The sequence below is a fragment of the Rosa rugosa genome, chromosome 6, assembly GCF_958449725.1.
Source record: "Rosa rugosa chromosome 6, drRosRugo1.1, whole genome shotgun sequence".
Lineage (NCBI taxonomy): Eukaryota > Viridiplantae > Streptophyta > Magnoliopsida > Rosales > Rosaceae > Rosa > Rosa rugosa.
Genome location: NC_084825.1, coordinates 34,649,262 through 34,670,499, shown reverse-complemented (window position 1 = coordinate 34,670,499; position 21,238 = coordinate 34,649,262). Strand labels below are relative to the sequence as shown.

Below are 21,238 nucleotides of genomic sequence, written 5' to 3'. Positions count from 1 at the left end.
CTTTGATTCTCTCACCCCCCCTAATGGCATCACCCACTCCCGGAATCCTCCCCTCCGGAATTTTATAAATTTCTTCACTTTGAACCGATTGGAGTGTTTCCTCCTTGTGGATATTTATATTCACTGATGTACTCTTCATTTTAATTTTCCTTGAGTTTCTTAAACTTTGATTTTTGGTTCCCAATCCCTAAACCAGGAAGATTAGCGAACAAAGCAAGATTGCTTTCATAGTTTAGGACATGATTTATCATATTATTTTGTGTTTTTATTTTACAGAAATTCCGTCCCATATTTTTTACAACACTTCCAAATTTAATATTTGAACCTCTATTTTTTTTAATTGTTATGAGACTTTGTCAACTCATATGAAAACACAAATAAAGACAAATAGAGAAAAAAAAAATACTCTTCTTACCTCCCCGTAATATAAGTTACTTTAAATAATTACTTAACCTTCTTCACTACATATTCAAAATATTTTACTAGTGAACTTATTTGTTAATTAATTAATCATCACCAAATGAAGCGTCGTGCTTGAAAATTAGGGTTTTGGAGATGTAAATGATAAACTAGCATCGACATTTGCTTTTCATCCAAAGTCACCCATGCTTCAATTTCTTGATTGCAGTCTGTTTCAACGAATATTGTTAGATTTCTAACTGCATGTCCAACTTTTCCCACGACTCCAATCTGAAATAGCCTTCCCCATCCAAAATCAACTTGGTCAAGAATTCTAGTCTAGCTAGTGAATGCATAAATCTCTAGTGCAGTCTCCTCCTCCATCGAATCTAGCAAGTTACAAATGACTTTATATCCTTCTTCACATTTCAGATTTTCTAAGTAATCACTGTTATGTTGAGGGATTCCTGAAGCTGGTTCACCAAGTTACATAGTTCATGATCACCACTCTGTCAACATAAATATGTGTGTGTCTATATATATACAGAGCCATTATGTGTGTGTCTAAAATTGTAAGGTTTAATTGTATATATGAGCTTGAATGGTAAACAACCAGTAATAGTTATTCTCTCTGACTCCACTAAAATTTTAAAAAAAAAATATCCCTCAAATTTAAAATATGAGGATTTATATATACTATTTTTCACTTTTATGCGACCTAACTCAACGATTGCAACTGTTAATTTCTTAAATTTTTATGTAAGAATTGTGTCTACAAAAATTTAACTAAATATATAATTATTTAATGATCGAAAATGTGTAAACAAATGTGTAAAGAAATAAAGGCGAAAAAGAAAAAATAATGTCTTCATTAGTGGATTTAATCATGCTTGATGGGTGATGATGTCAGCTACGTGACGGAGGTGAACAAAAGTTTAATTGACGTGTAGCTATGTTGTTTCTATACTATTGGCGACTCCGTACTATTGGTCCGGCTGGCATCGACTAATTATTTACGATTGAACGTCTAAAGTTTTAGTTACATCACAAATTCACAATCATGCAGACCCAAATCATGCATGATTGATGATTCTTTTATAATTTTCCTCAACACCACTCAATGTTGATCTTATCTGTTCGGAAGTAGACGGGTCTTGTTGGCTAAAAGCAGTGCCCATGTTTTTCATGCCATTTTTTTTATACAGTGAAAATGATCAAATTCTTAATCCGTGGTGGATCTAGGAACTCTTTTTAAGGTGGGTAAGATTAGAGTGAAGCAGTATTTGATGATAGAAATGGAAAACGCTCAAATACAGTGAGAACGACAAAAGAAAAATAATTAAAATCAATCACATATTGATAGAGTAGAAAGACATTAGTAATTAATAATATGATCACAGATAACTAATCATCAAAAGTAAGCAATATTAATCATATAACCAGGGGCCATTTTTTTGGGGGAGGGGGGTGGCGAGGCACTTGCCCAACCTCGAACTTTTTAGTTTGGCTATGGAGTATGAGCTTGAGAAGGTTTGTGGTGTGCAAAAATGGCTTAAAAGGGGAAGTATATATGCAGTCACAGACTCACATGAAGACGAAGAAGAGCTGCCTGCCTCTTTAAATAAAGGGTAAAAATTATATATAGTCATTGTGGTTTAAATTGATGTTCAAAATTAATCTTATAGTTTAAAATTATTTAGTTTCACCCTTGTGGTTTGCGAAACTAACCAATATTAGTCCAAATGTTATTTTTGACAAAAACTTCATCTTGTGCAAGGATGAATTTGTCATTTAAGTTTAAAAGATGTTCTCTTAAAAAACAAAATTATGAATAATTTTTTTTATTTAAACTGCCAACTCCCAAAAAAAATTCTTTCAATTTTAGTTTTCTTTCATATTTATCAATTTATCCTTCCTCTGATAAGTTGTAGATTTTTAAACTATGATCAAGGAAGGGTAAATTGTGAGTTTTAAATTCAACCATAAGCCTTATTGGCTTAATAAATAGTTTTTTTTTTTTTTAAAGTAAATGAAGATTTCATTGATAATCACAGGCCAGAACGGCACTTACAAATTTCCCAGAAACGAGAATCATGCACCATTCACTTAAGACATCGAAACTCACTTAATCAAGGAGCCTAACAAACTATAACATTACCCTACAAAGAGATCATTTTTGTGTGAAAACTTCCTTTGCCAATGCGCTCAATTGCGGTGCTCCAGAAGCTTCCATTATCAAGATGTAAAAGAAACATCATAACCTGCAGGCTAAAAAACCACATAAGCGTAGTTATTTGAAATAATCCTCTGGGATCCCAAATCCGAAACCCAAAATATGTGGGCCCCACGTTAGCCCACATTGCAGCAGCGAAAAACAACCTAGAAAGGGCCCAATTCCAACTTCCAATATCTGCAGCCTTAGTTAGCCCACTAGAGCCCGAGACCAGATCTGTCCAAGACAAGCTAGGGTACCAAACCAAGTTGGGCCTCCATCTTGCTTTGGGCCACCGAATTGATGTGGACACCCTTGCATGAGAGGGTAGCTCGTCACCGCCGACCACCAAGCCACGACCCGCTGTGTTCTGACCGCCCGCTGCAACCGCTCTTGCCTTGGAGACCACAGACCGGAGATGAGCACTCACGTCGCTGATATCCTGCCTCAAGGCCACTGCCTCGCTTGTCACACTGCCCTCAGGACAGATTCTGATCCTCCTTTGCCATGACTGATCTTTCAGCATCGCCATTACAATCAAGTCGTTTAGGAACCCACCACCTTATGGTTTTGACTCCCAGATCCAGTGGATAGCAGCCTTGAGCTGAGCCCTAGGTGGACGAAATCGAGCCAATTCTCGCACCCATCTAGCGTTGGGTCTCCATGGATCTGACCGCCGATCAATTTCCTTCTCATCGATCAATTAGTCGACACCTGTGAGGAACAGATCGAGTGATGAAAGTTCTGGGGCAAAACGCTTTGCCCGATCGAGTGGTCGTCGTATGGGATTGGCGCCTTGGGGCCATTTGCATGTGGCTTACGAGCAGGGACGTAGCTAGGATTCAAAAATGGGGCTGGCTAAATTTTTTGGGCGAAGCCCAAATTTTTTTTTTTTGATGTCTCTCCTGTATAATATCAATGTCTCCAATTTGGAGTCAAAATCAGTGCATATAAGTACCACAAAACAAGAACACTCAAATCCATATACACAACATACCCATAAAAAATTCATCTAAACACCCAAAAACTAAGAAGCATAAAAAGAACCACTATTTGATATAAACGATACTGAGAAAATGAAAACACAAAGTATTAAGAAAGAAATAAAGAATGGTAGAACATGGGGGACTATAATTGGCGAGTAACACTAGGCATTTGTAAGTAGTAAAATATCTCAGAAAATGAGAAGGACGAATGGTGCCCAGAAGTTGAACCATTTGATGAAAGTTATATTGATCTACTAAATACTTCATTAAGCCAAAAGGGAAGAGGGGAGGAGCCAAAATGAAGGGGAAAAAGAAAAAAGCTACATGGAAAGTACTTGCACATCGTCTACACCATCTCCAAGCAAATTTTTTTTTTGCTGGGCTATTACATATCTATTCCTACTTGAAGGTATTTTGGACTAAATAAGGGTTGGGCTGTAGCCCATACAGCCTTTGTTGTAGCTACGTCCCTGCTTACGAGGGAGAGTATTACTGGCCGCCATAGCTGGAATGCGGGGAGCTGAGAGTGGTAGCACCTTAAACTTTATTGATCGAACACCGTGTAGAGTTTCAGTAGCTAGCCAAGCCACCCAATATTTTGAAAGTTTCATGACAGCTAGCCAACCATCCTACACTAGGATAGAGAGTTACAAGCAAATAGTGTTTGGGGTCTAGCTAGGGTTACATTAAGGTTTCTCCGTGATAAAATACATGGGCACCACTACAATTATAGGCAACAGCCACACACACAAAGGGTGACAAATTTGGGCCAAAGGCCACATATGTCCGTGTCTATGACCCATTGCCACACAACAGCCACATATTCTTGGGTCAGTGCTCTGTAGCCCAGTTGCTTTGTTTACATCAGTCACGTTTTTATCAATCCGTGAGCTGTAATCAGTTTATAATAAAGGTGGGCCATGTAAGATTAACCCACGAAAGTGTGTGTCTATCAATTTAAAGATAATTGCTTCTTTTTTAATTTAATTACACCATCTGGTGGGTCCCGTAAATATATATATATATATATATTTAATTTTCTTTTTTTGTTGGTTAATTCCGAATTTGTTGTAAAGCTTTTCCATTCTGAACACAAAACCAAATTGGTCCGTGACTTTCATTCAAAATACATAAAAAAAAAATTTAATAATAAAAACGTACCACATCCTTCATTTAATACTTTTATATTACATTAACCACCCCAGGTATTACACAAACTACCAGAGTCCAAATAGTAGTTGAACAGTACTACTATACACAAACTAAATTAGACTTCACAAATATACATCCAAAACCTAAATTGAAACCATGAAGCTAAACTTAAGAGCCTCTGTGCACTAATCCATGATCAGGTAGCTACCACCAATATACTAGAGAGATCATAGATTAAGTCCAAAACAACAAAAGCACAAAGACCTTAAGCACAATTGTTACTAACCAAAAGGTGAAGCTTGAAGTACTGTGCCTCAATTTGTGGTAACTTGCTGCTGCAATTCTGATGCGGCTAAAATAGCCTCACAATTTAACCCTGCAAAATGTAGTTGTCAGTATAGGATAAGCAGGGATCGTTCAGTCCGGGGATTGTAGGGTACACCTAAACAAAAAGGTCAATTTTAATTAGTAATTAATAAAACAAGTATTAACAAGTATTTATCTACAAATTTACACAATAAAAAGGGGGGATTCAACTTTTGGTTTCTAAGTTCCTACGAAATAAAAGAAAAAGATAAATATATACATGTGATCGACTTCTTCACACTCAAATCAGAATTTCCAAACCATATCAACATGCAATGAATTATTTCAATCTAAACAACCTAAAATCGTGCCAACACTAAATATCAGAAATGAATTCGAAGTACAAGTCTGAAGAGATCGAGTACCACTTTAATTCTTCTTTTGAATCTCCTAAGTTAGGAAAAGTCCGTAACTTAAAATATTTCATATAAAACATCACGTTAATACTGAAGAGCATCCGTCAACATTAAATATGAATCATTAAGTGCAATTAGAATTCTGAATTCAAACATGTATGCATTCATAAGAAGTTACAAACGCACAAACATGTAGCATATAATCTCGACCATTGTACATAGCCTTTACCACTTCAATTTATGCCCTAAAACGATTATGTGAATTAAAACACAAATTTGGCTTTATTAACCTGCAGATTAACATCATTATTCAACCAAAATCATATGCTTAAAGATATAAAAGATGGCACGAAATCAGATTGGAGAGATATCATAAACAACTCAAGAACATAAAGAAATGAATCTGAAAATTACTAACATAAACTCGTTCTCAACAAAAATCCAACTCCAATGACAAAGTTCATAAACGAAATCTGAAATTCAATACTAAAGAGTACGAAAACAGAAATAAGGGCCATGGATTACACTTTTTGATCTTCAAGGAAGCTTGGAGAACGTCAAGAGAACACAGGGCTTGGCCTTCAAGAACACGAACAGCCTTGGAGAAGTCCTAAAGCTCTTCACGCTGAGAGGCTTTTTCTGAATATTTGGAGAGGGTTTTGGAGAGAAGAGAGCTAGGCTAATGAACTGAATTTTGTGTGTAGAAGTGATGATTTTGGAGTAGAGAATGGCTGCTATTTATAGTGGAATTCTCATCTCTTGTGATGCAATCATGGCCAATCATCTTGAGGTGATTTCTCCTCCAAATTTGCTTGATTTTTCTCCTGATAGAGTCTTGATTTTTCTGATATCTTTTCCCCTTAATGACTCATTGTATATTCCTTGAATAGTGACCAGATACATCCCTTATTCCTCTCCTTTGAATTGCACTGATTTCTTCTTCCAATTTTGCACATAATGAACTCCTACAATCAAGAAAAATCAGAATTTAATTAGAGTTTATAATCAATAAGAAATCAGATAATTAGGAATAAATATTGATTAAAAACAATCCATTTTATCTCCTCGAATTCTTCCTCATTAATCCTTCAATTTTTCTTGATTTAATCACTCAAGAGTTTCTAATGGGATGGACTCTCATTAAAATATAAAAATCAGAAATAGAAAAGTTCAAATGAAGAAAGTTTCCTAAAACAAAATAGGAAATATTTCCTAAAATGAAAGAGGAAAGTTTCTAAAATGACTTGTCCTTAATTTACTCTCATTTATGCTCTTTTTTGCTTGTTTTCTCCATTTCAGTCCTTGAAGTACCTAAAAACATAAACTATGTTATAATTATTAATTTTAAGAGAATAACTTAGCAAAATGAGGGAAAATACATATTTAAAATGTCACACTTTGTGCTCTTATCAAATTCCCCCACACTTAGGTTTTGCTAGTCCCTTAGCAAAATCAAAACGAAAGACTACCAAAATAAACAATTCACAACCAAACTCTACACAAATGACACACAAAGACTATATTGCCCTTAAAATTTGTCTCATAAATCCTTACTCTCATGGCATCAAAATTAGCACTAAATCGAGAATCAATCTTTAGATATTCGAGAGTTAATTGAAGCATATAATCCACATATGAATAAGTAGGACTTGGTTGTAACAATGGTGATGGGTGGAGCTCAGCATGTTTCAGACAAGTATGATTCATATCCTCACAAGGTATATCCACTATTTCTTCTCTCAGATTTATGGCAATGCTTAAAAGCTTATAATCACTCAATTATATGTGAGAGAAAATATTTTGAGGCAATCAAATAGCTCACATATATAAGAAATGAAAAGCACTTTGTGAATATAATATTTTTTTTTTTTTTCAAGATCTCATGAAAGATATCAACTACTTGCACGGATGGACCCAAGCCATAGGTTCAACTCTTATAACTCATCTCCACAGATCAAAGGCTGTCCCATCTTAAGGATCAAAAAGGACTTTAAAGGGTTGAAATGGGGCTAAAGTTCAAGGTTTTAAGAAACAAAGGTTAAGGAATGTCAAAGTATCCTAAAAACCTAGTAGAGCTCATGTTGATGTAGAGACTTCTAGAAATCCACCAAGGCAAACGTCATGCCCATAGAGGCAAAATAAAAGGCCTAATGTCTTCATGTTGGGCACAAACTTCCTTTGAACTCTAGTGAACTGGACAAAGACCAAATTTTTCTGTAGCGGGGCCTTCAATTCAAAACAATCTCCAAGCTCACCAAGTATGGGGGACTAAAATCCATATGCATATTTTTTCCTAGCCGTGCACATTTTTTCTTTCTTTTTCATTTTCTTTTTCATGGCTTTCACATTTTTTTTTCTTATGGACAAGTCTACCCCCACACTTGAACTTTCACCTCTTCTAAATCTTCATCTTTGCCACCAAATCCATGCAGTAAGTCTCCAAAGATAGCTCTACTAAGTTTTTAGAACAAAGGGTAAGATTGTAACTATACTAAGGTTAAGGGTTAAGGATTTTAAGGGTGATAAAAGAAAAGGCTTAATGTAAGCTCAAAGGGGTTTAGCTAGGGGGGTCCCACGACGGGCACAAATATGGACACAAGTTAATTTGGCTATGGTGGTGATTCCTATGGTGCCTCTATCCTTTCCAGAATCAGGGACATGTATTGATAAAAGTTTCAACAAGCACAAGAGTGAATTCTAGCATTCTCTAGTCCATCAAACTTAATCTATGGCAGGCAATCAATCAAATGAAGAATAATGAGATCATCAAAACATCGCCAAGAAAATAAGAATATTTTTTTCATTTATCACTCCAAGAAAAAGGGACATAGGCTCAAATATCTCACATGGGCTTTTATGAATCAAAAACTCATCTTAACATGCTCATATTCTGTACCAAGGTCACGAAATCCATATCCACTACTCATGCATATGCTTTTCATATATCTCAATTAACCAAAGAATATCATTTAACATCATCTCAATATTGTGATCCTCTTTTAGCCATAATTTCAGAGATATTGAATCATCCTAGACAGTTAAGGGCATCCTAAGACTCAAAGTTAAAACAAAAGACTCAGACTAACCAAAAAGGTTTTGGACTAGGGTTATTTCCTTTCTCCTTTCGGTAACTCCTTTGGAACATGACCAGGTGAAGAGGGGACCGATTTTGGCGGAGCTCAGCTCACTTGATTGACAGGGGACGAGACCCTTTGTCAGCACTTCTCGGATCCGAACTAGACCTTAGACATCACATCCCATCAGATGCGCCTACGATGAAGAAAGTATTTCACCCAAAAATCATTTTGACTCAATAAAAGCAACGAAATTTTTTTAATTTTTGACATTTTTCAATTTTTTGTATTTTCAATATATATATGACTCAAGACAAAAGTATAAATCCCTTCCCCCACACTTAAATATTGCATTGTCCTCAATGTAATCAATCATAAGCATGCAATGGAACAATTAAGCATATTGGGATGGAATTTATGAAAATAAATACGAAAACAAAGGAGCAAAAACGAAAATAAAAGACACAAGTACAATTCAACCTAAACAAGTGAAGGGATAGAAATGTCAAACTCTCGTTAATGGCTCCTCCACAGCTTCGGTTGAAATGGGTTGCCTCCCATGCAGCGCTTAATATTTATAGTCCTTCAGCCTGGACTCTTCTCCTTGTGTCACAACAATTTTTTTTTTTTTTTTTTTTTTTTTGAATCTCTTAAAACAATTAAGTATTCAACGAAATTTAAAACAACCTAAGTAAATTAATCTAAGTGAAACACATACAATTTACAACATGCTTAATCTAAGTGAAACAAATACAATTTACAACATGCATAATCTAAGTGAAACACATACAATTTACAACATGCTTAAAAAAAAACCTCTCCAAATTGCACAACAATTATAAATCACATGCTTAATTTGGTAACACTCATAAAACTTAAATTAAATCACAATTATAGCTTGGCCTAGCATAAATCGCAATTTATCACCATTCCACAAGTGCAATACAAAATTTTAGCATGCATTCTATATAAACAACAAAATTAATGACACTTTAAGCGTTAGAAATTTTAACAATCCCCGGCAACGGCGCCAAAAATTGATGCGGCTAAAATAGCCTCACAATTTAACCCTGCAAAATGTAGTTGTCAGTATAGGATAAGCAGGGATCGTTCAGTCCGGGGATTGTAGGGTACACCTAAACAAAAAGGTCAATTTTAATTAGTAATTAATAAAACAAGTATTAACAAGTATTTATCTACAAATTTACACAATAAAAAGGGGGGATTCAACTTTTGGTTTCTAAGTTCCTACGAAATAAAAGAAAAAGATAAATATATACATGTGATCGACTTCTTCACACTCAAATCAGAATTTCCAAACCATATCAACATGCAATGAATTATTTCAATCTAAACAACCTAAAATCGTGCCAACACTAAATATCAGAAATGAATTCGAAGTACAAGTCTGAAGAGATCGAGTACCACTTTAATTCTTCTTTTGAATCTCCTAAGTTAGGAAAAGTCCGTAACTTAAAATATTTCATATAAAACATCACGTTAATACTGAAGAGCATCCGTCAACATTAAATATGAATCATTAAGTGCAATTAGAATTCTGAATTCAAACATGTATGCATTCATAAGAAGTTACAAACGCACAAACATGTAGCATATAATCTCGACCATTGTACATAGCCTTTACCACTTCAATTTATGCCCTAAAACGATTATGTGAATTAAAACACAAATTTGGCTTTATTAACCTGCAGATTAACATCATTATTCAACCAAAATCATATGCTTAAAGATATAAAAGATGGCACGAAATCAGATTGGAGAGATATCATAAACAACTCAAGAACATAAAGAAATGAATCTGAAAATTACTAACATAAACTCGTTCTCAACAAAAATCCAACTCCAATGACAAAGTTCATAAACGAAATCTGAAATTCAATACTAAAGAGTACGAAAACAGAAATAAGGGCCATGGATTACACTTTTTGATCTTCAAGGAAGCTTGGAGAACGTCAAGAGAACACAGGGCTTGGCCTTCAAGAACACGAACAGCCTTGGAGAAGTCCTAAAGCTCTTCACGCTGAGAGGCTTTTTCTGAATATTTGGAGAGGGTTTTGGAGAGAAGAGAGCTAGGCTAATGAACTGAATTTTGTGTGTAGAAGTGATGATTTTGGAGTAGAGAATGGCTGCTATTTATAGTGGAATTCTCATCTCTTGTGATGCAATCATGGCCAATCATCTTGAGGTGATTTCTCCTCCAAATTTGCTTGATTTTTCTCCTGATAGAGTCTTGATTTTTCTGATATCTTTTCCCCTTAATGACTCATTGTATATTCCTTGAATAGTGACCAGATACATCCCTTATTCCTCTCCTTTGAATTGCACTGATTTCTTCTTCCAATTTTGCACATAATGAACTCCTACAATCAAGAAAAATCAGAATTTAATTAGAGTTTATAATCAATAAGAAATCAGATAATTAGGAATAAATATTGATTAAAAACAATCCATTTTATCTCCTCGAATTCTTCCTCATTAATCCTTCAATTTTTCTTGATTTAATCACTCAAGAGTTTCTAATGGGATGGACTCTCATTAAAATATAAAAATCAGAAATAGAAAAGTTCAAATGAAGAAAGTTTCCTAAAACAAAATAGGAAATATTTCCTAAAATGAAAGAGGAAAGTTTCTAAAATGACTTGTCCTTAATTTACTCTCATTTATGCTCTTTTTTGCTTGTTTTCTCCATTTCAGTCCTTGAAGTACCTAAAAACATAAACTATGTTATAATTATTAATTTTAAGAGAATAACTTAGCAAAATGAGGGAAAATACATATTTAAAATGTCACACTTTGTGCTCTTATCAAATTCTTCAGAGCACTGTGGTATGTAAACATCGTCCAAGTTCTGCTCATATGAAGATTGACTGTGGCTCATCAATGGTTGGAGAGAACCACCCTTCGTTCTTAAAGCTGCAGCAAGCATATCACTTGACTCATATGCCCCAAGTAATACCATCATAAGAGCTTCCTGTTTTTTCATTGCAATCTCCATATTTTTGAATTTATCTTTTGTGGCCACAGTTTGTTTGTTCATTTCCTCCCTAAGCTTATCTTCCTTTTCTTGGCTCTCCTTATGAATCATTTCAATCTTGGCCTCATGTTGTTCTCTAAGTGCTTGTACCTCTAAACGAACACCTTTTTTCTGCACTAGTACACCAGGAACTTGTTCTGGTCTGACTCCAATGCCAAATCCTCGCACCCCTCCACGTGTCTCTTTTCCAAGCACAGACGCATATACTTCATTGATTTCAAAATCATTAAGAACCTCTGGAAGTTGGGATGCCCTCTTTTTAGTCTTCATCTTGTTAATCTTGTCCTTCATTAAAGCCTATATCAAACAATTGGTACAACTTATCATAGTAAGTACAATATCAATGTTGAGTACACTTAAGAACTTGAAAATAATATCTGAAGAAGACATATTTGATGCTTACAATAGCTTGTTTAGAATTTGGTTCATGAGGTTTTTCGGAGTCGTGGACATGGGTAAGCTCAAACATTGTGCAGCGGTCTGGGTTTACACCTCCATTTTCTTTTTTCTACATACATTTGAACCAAGAATCTAATTAAGAAAAACAAACATAAAAAAACAATATGACCATTAATGTTGAACCATGAAGGACAAGTAAATAACACCCTGCAACAGCCCTTCATATTTCATTGGAAACACTAAAAAAGAAAGTTGCAACAAGTAATAGTTAGCTCGTATGCAAATGGTGATTAAGGTATTGCATGTTTTAAGAGCAGAACATTGCTAAAAGAATGTACGGTATGATACTTCATGATCAAGGCAAGTGAAAATTGAAAATCAAGCAATTACATAAGACAAATGGTAATCAGTATTAATTATGAAACCAAACAACTTGGAATAAAAGAGGTCCTTCATAACATGATTACCAATAACAATCTGCTTGAGGCAATACAAACAATATCCTGAGAAGTGAAATAAGATAAACCAGTTTATCACAAACCAATTAAATTTCAAGATCAAAATAAGCAAACGTTATTCGGTCATTGAGGCTAGTTAGCTGGACAATACCTTTAAATAAGAACCCCAATTTTTACTGAACCAAGCCCTCCTACTGGTAGTACAAGTGCTAAACTTCTTAGTACGTGTGCATTCGTCTCAGCATCCCTCCAAAATTTCCTTTCATACATCATACGTTTGTAATACAAAGTTTTGGTACTATATATCATGCTATTTTCAAATTTTCACCATATATGTATACTTTTGCATTGCCACAGATTAAGACCTGCTACTTACATTCTCTCACAACTAGTACATTCTCTCACAGTAGATACTCGTAATTTAATACGTTCTCTTTTGCTGCTAGAGTGACTAAGTTCATATATGGCAGCTCCAATGACTCTTATATGTAACACTTTGCAGATTAATTCAATATGTATGGCTATGCAATAACATGATAACGACCTACATATTTGTTCCTGATCTCTGCAAATGTCTTTGTGCCAGTTGTGTGCATCATCCTACGCTTTGCCCAACTCTTCTTGTTCACAATAGAACACCACTGCATCAAGGTTCAATATATTACAATAAGGTAGATTATAAACTACCCATACTTTTGCAGATTTCATTAAACATAGATATATTCAGTCCTTGCTACTACTGCACAGTTATAGCAGTAAAGTTCATGTTTGGGGACAAATATCACACAACCATATCAAAACATTAAGCATCCCATAGACATACCTGTTCCTTTTCATCTTCCCAATGGTTAACTAGTGCAATCCATTGCGTTTTGCTTACCCTCCCATCTTTGCATTTAAAATGCTCTTCAGTGCCAACATTTGGGGTATACCATACTTTCCGAAGTTTCGCCTTAAATGTCTTCCAACGATCATTCAACTTCCTCTCCACCACAAACCTTATCCTCCCACTCTTCCTTTGAGTTTCGGGTCCGACCAATCAAGAGTTCTCTAATATTACACATATACAAAAAATGTTATTAAATTATGAAGTTATAAATGATTAAACTTTAAACTAATCAGAATGTCATAGTTAATATTATAAACTAACACTTAAGTACGCAAGTATGATTACCCTGATTGCATCCCATGCCTCATCTAGTTTCTTTCCTTTACGGAATTCACGCCAATCAAAGACATTGAGCTGAAACAACCTATGATCTGTGGCCTTCATGCCAAGGTATCGTTGCCATCTTGCAACAGTTGCTTCTGGCTCCACAGCTTGCCCTTCATCATTGAACTTCAAGTATTCCACATTTCCTCCTTTTGCCCAATTTGGCCTATTTGCTCCACGTAAATTAAAGCTGTCATCCTCTTCAGCTTCAGAGTTCGAGTCATCCGTAAACTCATTCACAATCTGAAGCATATTATGAAACTCATTCCTTCTGTTAGTTTGTTGCATGTCAAGCATAGATTGAGCAGTCTCTTTGTCATTGCTTAGAGGCTCCGTATTTGAACTCCATAAGTGATGACACCTATGAATATCACATTTGCATTTTGAGAGATCCTATCACATTAGTTGTGCTTATATTATACAGCAATTAGCAGATCATCTAGCTAATTTGTTCTGCAATACTACTTTCGTTCTTAGTAACTACTGCTAGTTCTATAATTAGACTTCTCATAAACCAATTGAAAAAAAAAAAAAAATATATATATATATATATATATAACTACAAAAACTAGAAAACACACTGGGAATGTAATCACATTCAAATAACTATTGTTCATCATTCCTTATTGAAAACGAAACTCTGATTCTTATTCAGGATTTGAAGTCAAAGATGTTTCTTTATTTTGGTTGGATTACTCATCTGCCACAAAGCAACAAAATAAGCCAACAATACATTATTATACTTTCAGACCAGCTTCCTCTAATCACAATCCAAGAACCAACCGGTATACAACACTGAGTCCTTATAGATTGACCAATTACTTTTCCCTTATAGCTTACTAACAAAGAATAATACAATTGATTAGCCCTGGGAAGATCCCTTATGTAGTTAGATAGAACAAACTTTGATTCAATATAAGTTAGTGTTCACAGAGATTTGAATTAACCTTTAATGGGATCTTGGATAAAGCAATTGATAACCAAGTTCTGCAGTGTTCACAATAAGTCAATAAGGAATCTACTTTTCAGAATATAGACCGGACAATGATTTACCATTACTGTATTTTTAGAAGATAACTAAGAACTGCAGTGTTCACAATAAGGGATCTACTTTTCAGAATATAGACCGGACAATGATTTACCATTACTGTATTTTTAGAAGATAAAACCAAGTACTGCAGTGTTGACAATAAAGGATCTACTTTTCAGAAGATAGAATCATATAATTGCTTACCACTACTGCAGTTTCTTCATGATTTGTTGTGCTTGTCTTCTTGGATATCATTCTACTTTTGAGTTTTGGAAAGCTATAACCCTATAGGTTTTTTTTTTTTTTTTTTCTTATCATGTTCCAAATATATTCACTCTCCATTCTTGGGTTCTGCATAGACCTGTAAATGGACCGGATTTTGATCCGGACCCTCTCCAGATCCGTGGCTATTGGACGGGTTTGGATCGAAAATTTTGATCCGTTGATCCGTTAATGATCCGAATCCGTTAACCCGTTTATTTAACGGATCAAATACGGATTTAGGTCGATCCGATCCGTTAATGATCCGGTCCGTTTTTGTAACAATAAAATATTATTTTAAAAAAATATAAAATATAAAATATGAAGAATTTCTAATACATTTTTTTTGCAGAAATCTAAGGGACAGTTCACCATCCAAGATTCAAAGAAGCATTAAGAATTTTGATAACGTAATTCTACTTTTGGTGATAGTTTTCATGTTGTTTTAATATTTTATTAATATCTTATGAGGTATAATGATATAAATTTAATATTACTATTTAAAATTTTAAAATATTTGAAATTATAAACGGGTCGGATTAGCGGATCGGGTATCCGTTAACCCGGTGGATACGGATTTAGATCGAGCTATCAACGATCCGCCGAGTTAACGGAGCGGGTTTGGATCAAATTTTTTTTTAAGTAAACGGATTTGGATTTAGGTCGATCCGATTCAAATCCGATCCATTTACAGGTCTAGTTCTGCACCAGATCTGATATTAACTCAAACATTTAATCCCTGATTGCATTATGGCGGGATTCAATCCCGCTCGTTAAAATATGTTTTGGCTCTTTCTAAATATATTTTATTGATTGGGAGTTTCCCAATCTATCTTTTTAGAAGATTTTTCCTTTTATTGGCATTAGTACGTGTTTGACATAATATAAGTATTCCTATCATCCATTCTCAAAAAAAAAAAAAAAAAACTATTCCTATCATCTAATAAGAAACATCTAGTTTTTTAACTTTTGGTGTTTGTCCCAATATACTATTATCTCCCAAGCCACAGATACCCAGAGTCCCACACTTCCTTCAGAGAATATATGTACTAAAGTAGTGCCACGAATGGTATTGGTTAGTGTGTAGGTTTATTATACAACAATATTGTGATTGACATTGCTTCAAAGAATCTCATTCTTGGATATCTTACTTTAACATTTCAAGACATTACCCGAATCTATGGAAGATTTATCTTGTGAGACATATTTGTGTTATATATAACAGGGTTTGTACCAACATATCCATATTGTCCGAGTAGTTTCCTTTCCACCTAATTTGTAGAAAGCTTCTTCTGTCCATCCCAATGCTCCCCAAAAAAGGTTCTCAAAACTGTAAGAGAATGCTCTCTGTCAATTCGGAGGAACTGAGCGAGACCAATTCTAATGAAGTTGGAGATGCTTCTTCAAAAAATCTTGCTCTTTCTTTATCTCATGGTGCTCCTTCATCATCTGATATTGCTCTTTCATCAACTAATATTGTTAATGCTACTCTTTCCTCCATCTAATGTTGCTCCTCGACGGAATAGTCCTGGTGGTATACGCAACGAAATGCTGCAAATTATGTATCCTCTCCTCTTCAAAGCTGATGGTTCATGGCACGGACCTAGCGTGAGTGTACCCTCAAATTTATCTCCTTATAAGCTGCATAGCAGGACTCCAGTACCTACTGCTCAATCAAGTCATTCGGAAAAAGGTGAGTCCCATTTATTTTCAGACATTCCTGATACTGTACTTGAGGAGGTTGGCCCCGTTCACAACGTCATAGCTGAGAATAGAGGAATTTATAGACGGCCACAACCTGGTGTGACTTCCCCTAAACCGAACAAGGAAACCAAATATGATGCAACCGGTGACGAGGAAGATGATGCATGTAGTTAAATATTTCTTTTCATATAAATTCCCAAGTATGTCTGCATGTTCGCTTGTGTTAGTGGTATGTGATTAATCCTTCTTTATGTCTACTTTTTATGTTGTGTATTAGGTCCTTTAACTCTTGCATGTTTCCAATTTGGCATACTTTCGTTGAATCCATTTCAATCTCTACTGACATGTTACTGCTGCTAACTTTATATTTGTCCCATGCCTCATATGTTTATCATAGGCTCAGTATATATGTAAGGCTCAATATGTTTTTCTCACAAATACTTCAGTTTCCTAAAGGCAGTTCAATGGTCTCACCCTTGCAAAATCAAAGGACGTGCAAGAGATCAATTGTGATTTAAAAGACTCTAAAAATGGAATTGAAGCAGCTAGCAAGACTAGATACAGAGGACAGGGAACTTTACCTTAATCCTGATATTCCAAGATATCAGAATCTATGGTCATCGCGAAATCCTCATAAAATCAACAAGGAAATTAATGTGTGGCTTCACTTGCCACAAATAATCGTTCCCAGAAGAGAATTGCAGCCAAGCATGCTAGTCGCAACAAAAGTTAAAACTTAAAGGACCCTATATAACACAGACATGTATGTCATGGTTAAAAATAAACTGAGGACATTATGAGTTGTGAATAAATGCTGAAGCAGATTTGTTGCATCTTGAACCAAAATATCATTGGGAATGTGTAATCATTTCTCGCAAAACATGTCTGGAAAACAAAAGGAAGTCTTATTATGTAAATCCTAATCACTACAAGTAATGTAAACATTCAGGTGCAAATAAACCAGATAACAATTAACATAATTATACCCTGTTTTCAGTATTCATATCTAAGCATCATTCCTAATTCAAACATTTGACATGTTAAAAGTTAAAAATAATTAATGATGTTAAAATGGAATCTTCACAAACATAGAAACAGAAATGCTGAATGAAAACTGTTGACCAAAAAAAAAATTTTAATGAAATGAACTAAGAAGATGAGATTGACAAAAGGCATATACTGATAACATGGGACAGTAATAAATGCAGAAAATGAAACATATAAAAGTCAAGTCAGAACAATACAGTAGTAATCGGCTGGTGACAAAAGCTCCCAAAGTTCTTCCAATTTATGACAGCAAAAGCAATTTATCATGACAAAAGTTTCATCAATCTTCCTCTGTATCATCACCATCATACTCGTTATCCTCACTATCATGAAAAAGGAGGTGGGGTTGGGGAGGTAATGCCTGATTAACTGTGAATCCATCAACATCATTCCTGACATTATCCTCATCGAAATCCATAGATGCGTCATCTATGTTTTGTGCATTACATGGATCATCATGGACAGAAAGCACAAGGTTGTATAGATCACGAGGCTTCGTCTTTGTTGCTACGTGCCAATCGGTATCAATGGGATCTTGGACATAAAATACTTGTTCAGCTTGTGAGGCAAGTATGAGAGTGTCTCCATCTGATATGAGCTTTTTAAAGTTTACTGATATAAAACCATATTCATCTATCTGCAAACCTGTAGAATTGCCCTCACTATTGCACCAATCACATTCAAACAAGACGATCTTGCCTACCTCCTCATAATTAAGCTCAATGATATCTTTTAGCACCCCGTAATAGTCGAGCTCTCCATCTATTGGATTTCTATCTTGCCTACTTGCATAACTATTTCTTGCTGCACGGATAAACACACCACTGTTTTGATTTTTCTTTTTCTTATCAATCCTATTAATTCGAAATCTATAACCATTAATCACAAAATTCTTGTGCTTAATACACCAATTGACTGGACCCTTCGCCAAAGCAACCATATCTGGGTGGACAACTGTTGCCCCATCCATTTGCATAGCCTCCACCTAAGTGTGTAAGCCAATAGATGTACATTATGAGACAAATTCAACTTTATACTTGTGTAAATAATGTGTGTAGCTTTCTTACTTGTTTTGCAAACCAGTCTGGAAAAGTTCTATAAGATTCTTGGTCAGCTTCCCACATCCTCTTTCGACCCTTTCTTCTCCTTCCCTCTTCGATGTGTCCACTAATATTCAAGAACACAAGCATATTAATAACTAATGAGCATAAATCTTCACAGCTTATTGGAATAATTTTCCATTATAGTAAGCAACTTACTCTACGAATGGTTTGACCTCCGGACAATTAAGTAGAACATATCTATGTAAGCGAAGCCACTCATTATAATCCATATGCACTTCTTTACCCGAACCTCCAATAGCATGACCAATATTAAGAAAAATTGAATAACCACCAGACACATCTCGATGTTCCCAATCAGCATTTCGTCCAACATTGGTCCGGCGTGTAACTGAATCTTCCAAGTACATGGAACAAAACGACACGGCCTCATCAGCAATGTACCCTTCAGCAATTGAACCCTCAGGTCGACTTTTGTTACGTACATACCTCTTAAGTGTTCCCAAGTTCCTGATTAAGTGTGAGGAATAATACAAACAACTTATATAAGTTATCAAGATTAAAGCAATATATACTAACATAACTAAACACCGTCATATCTATAGCATCAGGTTGTGTATCAAAAATAGATTTTACAAACAAAACTGATATAAATTAGTAGGCTACTCGTTTTGCATAATATGGAGCAGGCTATTTGTTGATTACTAAAGCCATGACGATGATGAATCTTAATGCTAGAGTTGAACAGAAAGAAGAAAGTGTTTGAAAAAAAAAAGGGGGGGGGGGGGGGGGGGGGGGAAGGAAATAGAATGCTACTTAACTATTTTATTCCATGAAAACAACCATAAGTTACATACCTCTCTACAGGCCACATCGTTCGAAAGTGAACAGGGCCAGCGATTGCAGCTTCATATGCTAAGTGGACTGGCAAATGGACCATAATGTCAAAGAAAGAAGGTGGAAATATTTTCTCTAGTTGGCAAAGAACGAGGACTATGCGTGGTGTCAATTGTGAAAATGACTCGCTTGAAGAATTGTTTACACCTAAGTGTCGAAAAAATGAACTTAATTCCAACAGCACCATACACAAAGGTCTTGGAAGAACTTAATCCCAAGTTCAACAATTTCACCCAACAATGTCACAACCGTCAATCCCCGAAATTGTGTTGAACCAATCACCTAAAATCAATAACCAACGGCACACACTCTCGAGCAATACCATTTACAAAAAGTTGGTTCTAATCCTCTCCATTGCAAAACTTAAATATCCCGCCTACTTAAACTTAAAACACAAAACGACCTCAAAATTCACTTATGTCCATCTCTCTACTCACTATGACCCAAAACTTATAATGGCCAAATCATAACTCAAAGAGCCAAAATCAATTCCCTTACTTGAACAAAACTATGTCCATAAGCAATGGTCAGGTCAACAGACCAAGGTGTCCAAATAGAGAAAAAATTACCAATCTGGTTTTTCTTTGTGAATTGCAATGTATCGTTCTAAAATGATGCTCGCAACACCAACCACGTCTACGGGACACATCCCTTGAAACTCGGTTCAAAGTCAGAACCACTTCAAATTCAGAACCACTATTACTATTAATCCCACTTCAAACAACAATTCTGATTCTAAGTATTCGGAGACAGCCCCAAAGCTATAGTTGCTCGTCTAAGTCACTCAAACTCGAAATCGAACTCTATTCTCGCACCTTAAACCCTGCTCCAACAAACTTACTGGCACCAAGGAAGAAATATCCACCACATTTCCTCGAATCATACCTCGTAGCACAACTCGAAATCGTAGAGTAGTCTTACTCTACCACCAGCAGGGAAATGTGCAAAACATGCGAACAATCCGCTACGCAACGAAAACCTTAAGAGGTCGGCGTACAAGAGGCATAGCACCTAAAGGAACACCATCTAGACATGTACCTTACACACTTAATGAGTACATCAGCACCGAAGAGTAAACGATGGGGAACCGCTACAGTCGGGCCATCACTCGGGAGGTACTGTGTAACATCAAGCATATAAGGTGACAGGATAGAAACAAGTCTACAGAATCTGACAACCTAATGCTCTGATACCAACTGACAGGACCCGCCCCGGATTTCACCCCAAAATCCGAAGTGGCCCTGCGGGGCCCACCTTAGAAGAAATTCTACCAAAAATTTGGCGGAACTTCCCCTAAAATGGACTACCCAAAACCTGTAGAAAGCATATTTACACTTCTAAATCCCCCATCCTTATTCTCCTGGAGCCGCCCTGCTCCCCAAATCAACATCAACCAGAAATCACATAACACAAATCACAACTTAAATAACATTAATTTCCTTAGGTAATCAGAGCAATTCTAACAGCAAGGGTAATCAAGGAAAACCTAAATCAAATAAAAATGTTGAAGCCATGCTGTTGACTATGCCTCAACTCCAATGTACGCCCGACCTCAACTAATTTAGCCT

At 35.6% G+C, this 21,238-nt stretch overlaps 1 protein-coding gene across 1 annotated transcript; it reads right to left on the bottom strand.

Moving 5' to 3' along the window:
• Window positions 1–11,256: 11,256 nt before the first annotated feature.
• On the bottom strand, window positions 11,257–12,872 carry LOC133716642 (uncharacterized). The gene is made up of 4 exons (XM_062143325.1): window positions 12,609–12,872; window positions 12,004–12,108; window positions 11,359–11,897; window positions 11,257–11,272 (listed from the first exon to the last, which is right to left on the bottom strand). The coding sequence occupies exons 2-4, from the start codon at window positions 12,067–12,069 to the stop codon at window positions 11,257–11,259; spliced, it is 621 nt and encodes a 206-aa protein (XP_061999309.1). The 5' UTR covers window positions 12,070–12,108; window positions 12,609–12,872.
• Between the last annotated feature and the right edge of the window lie 8,366 nt (window positions 12,873–21,238).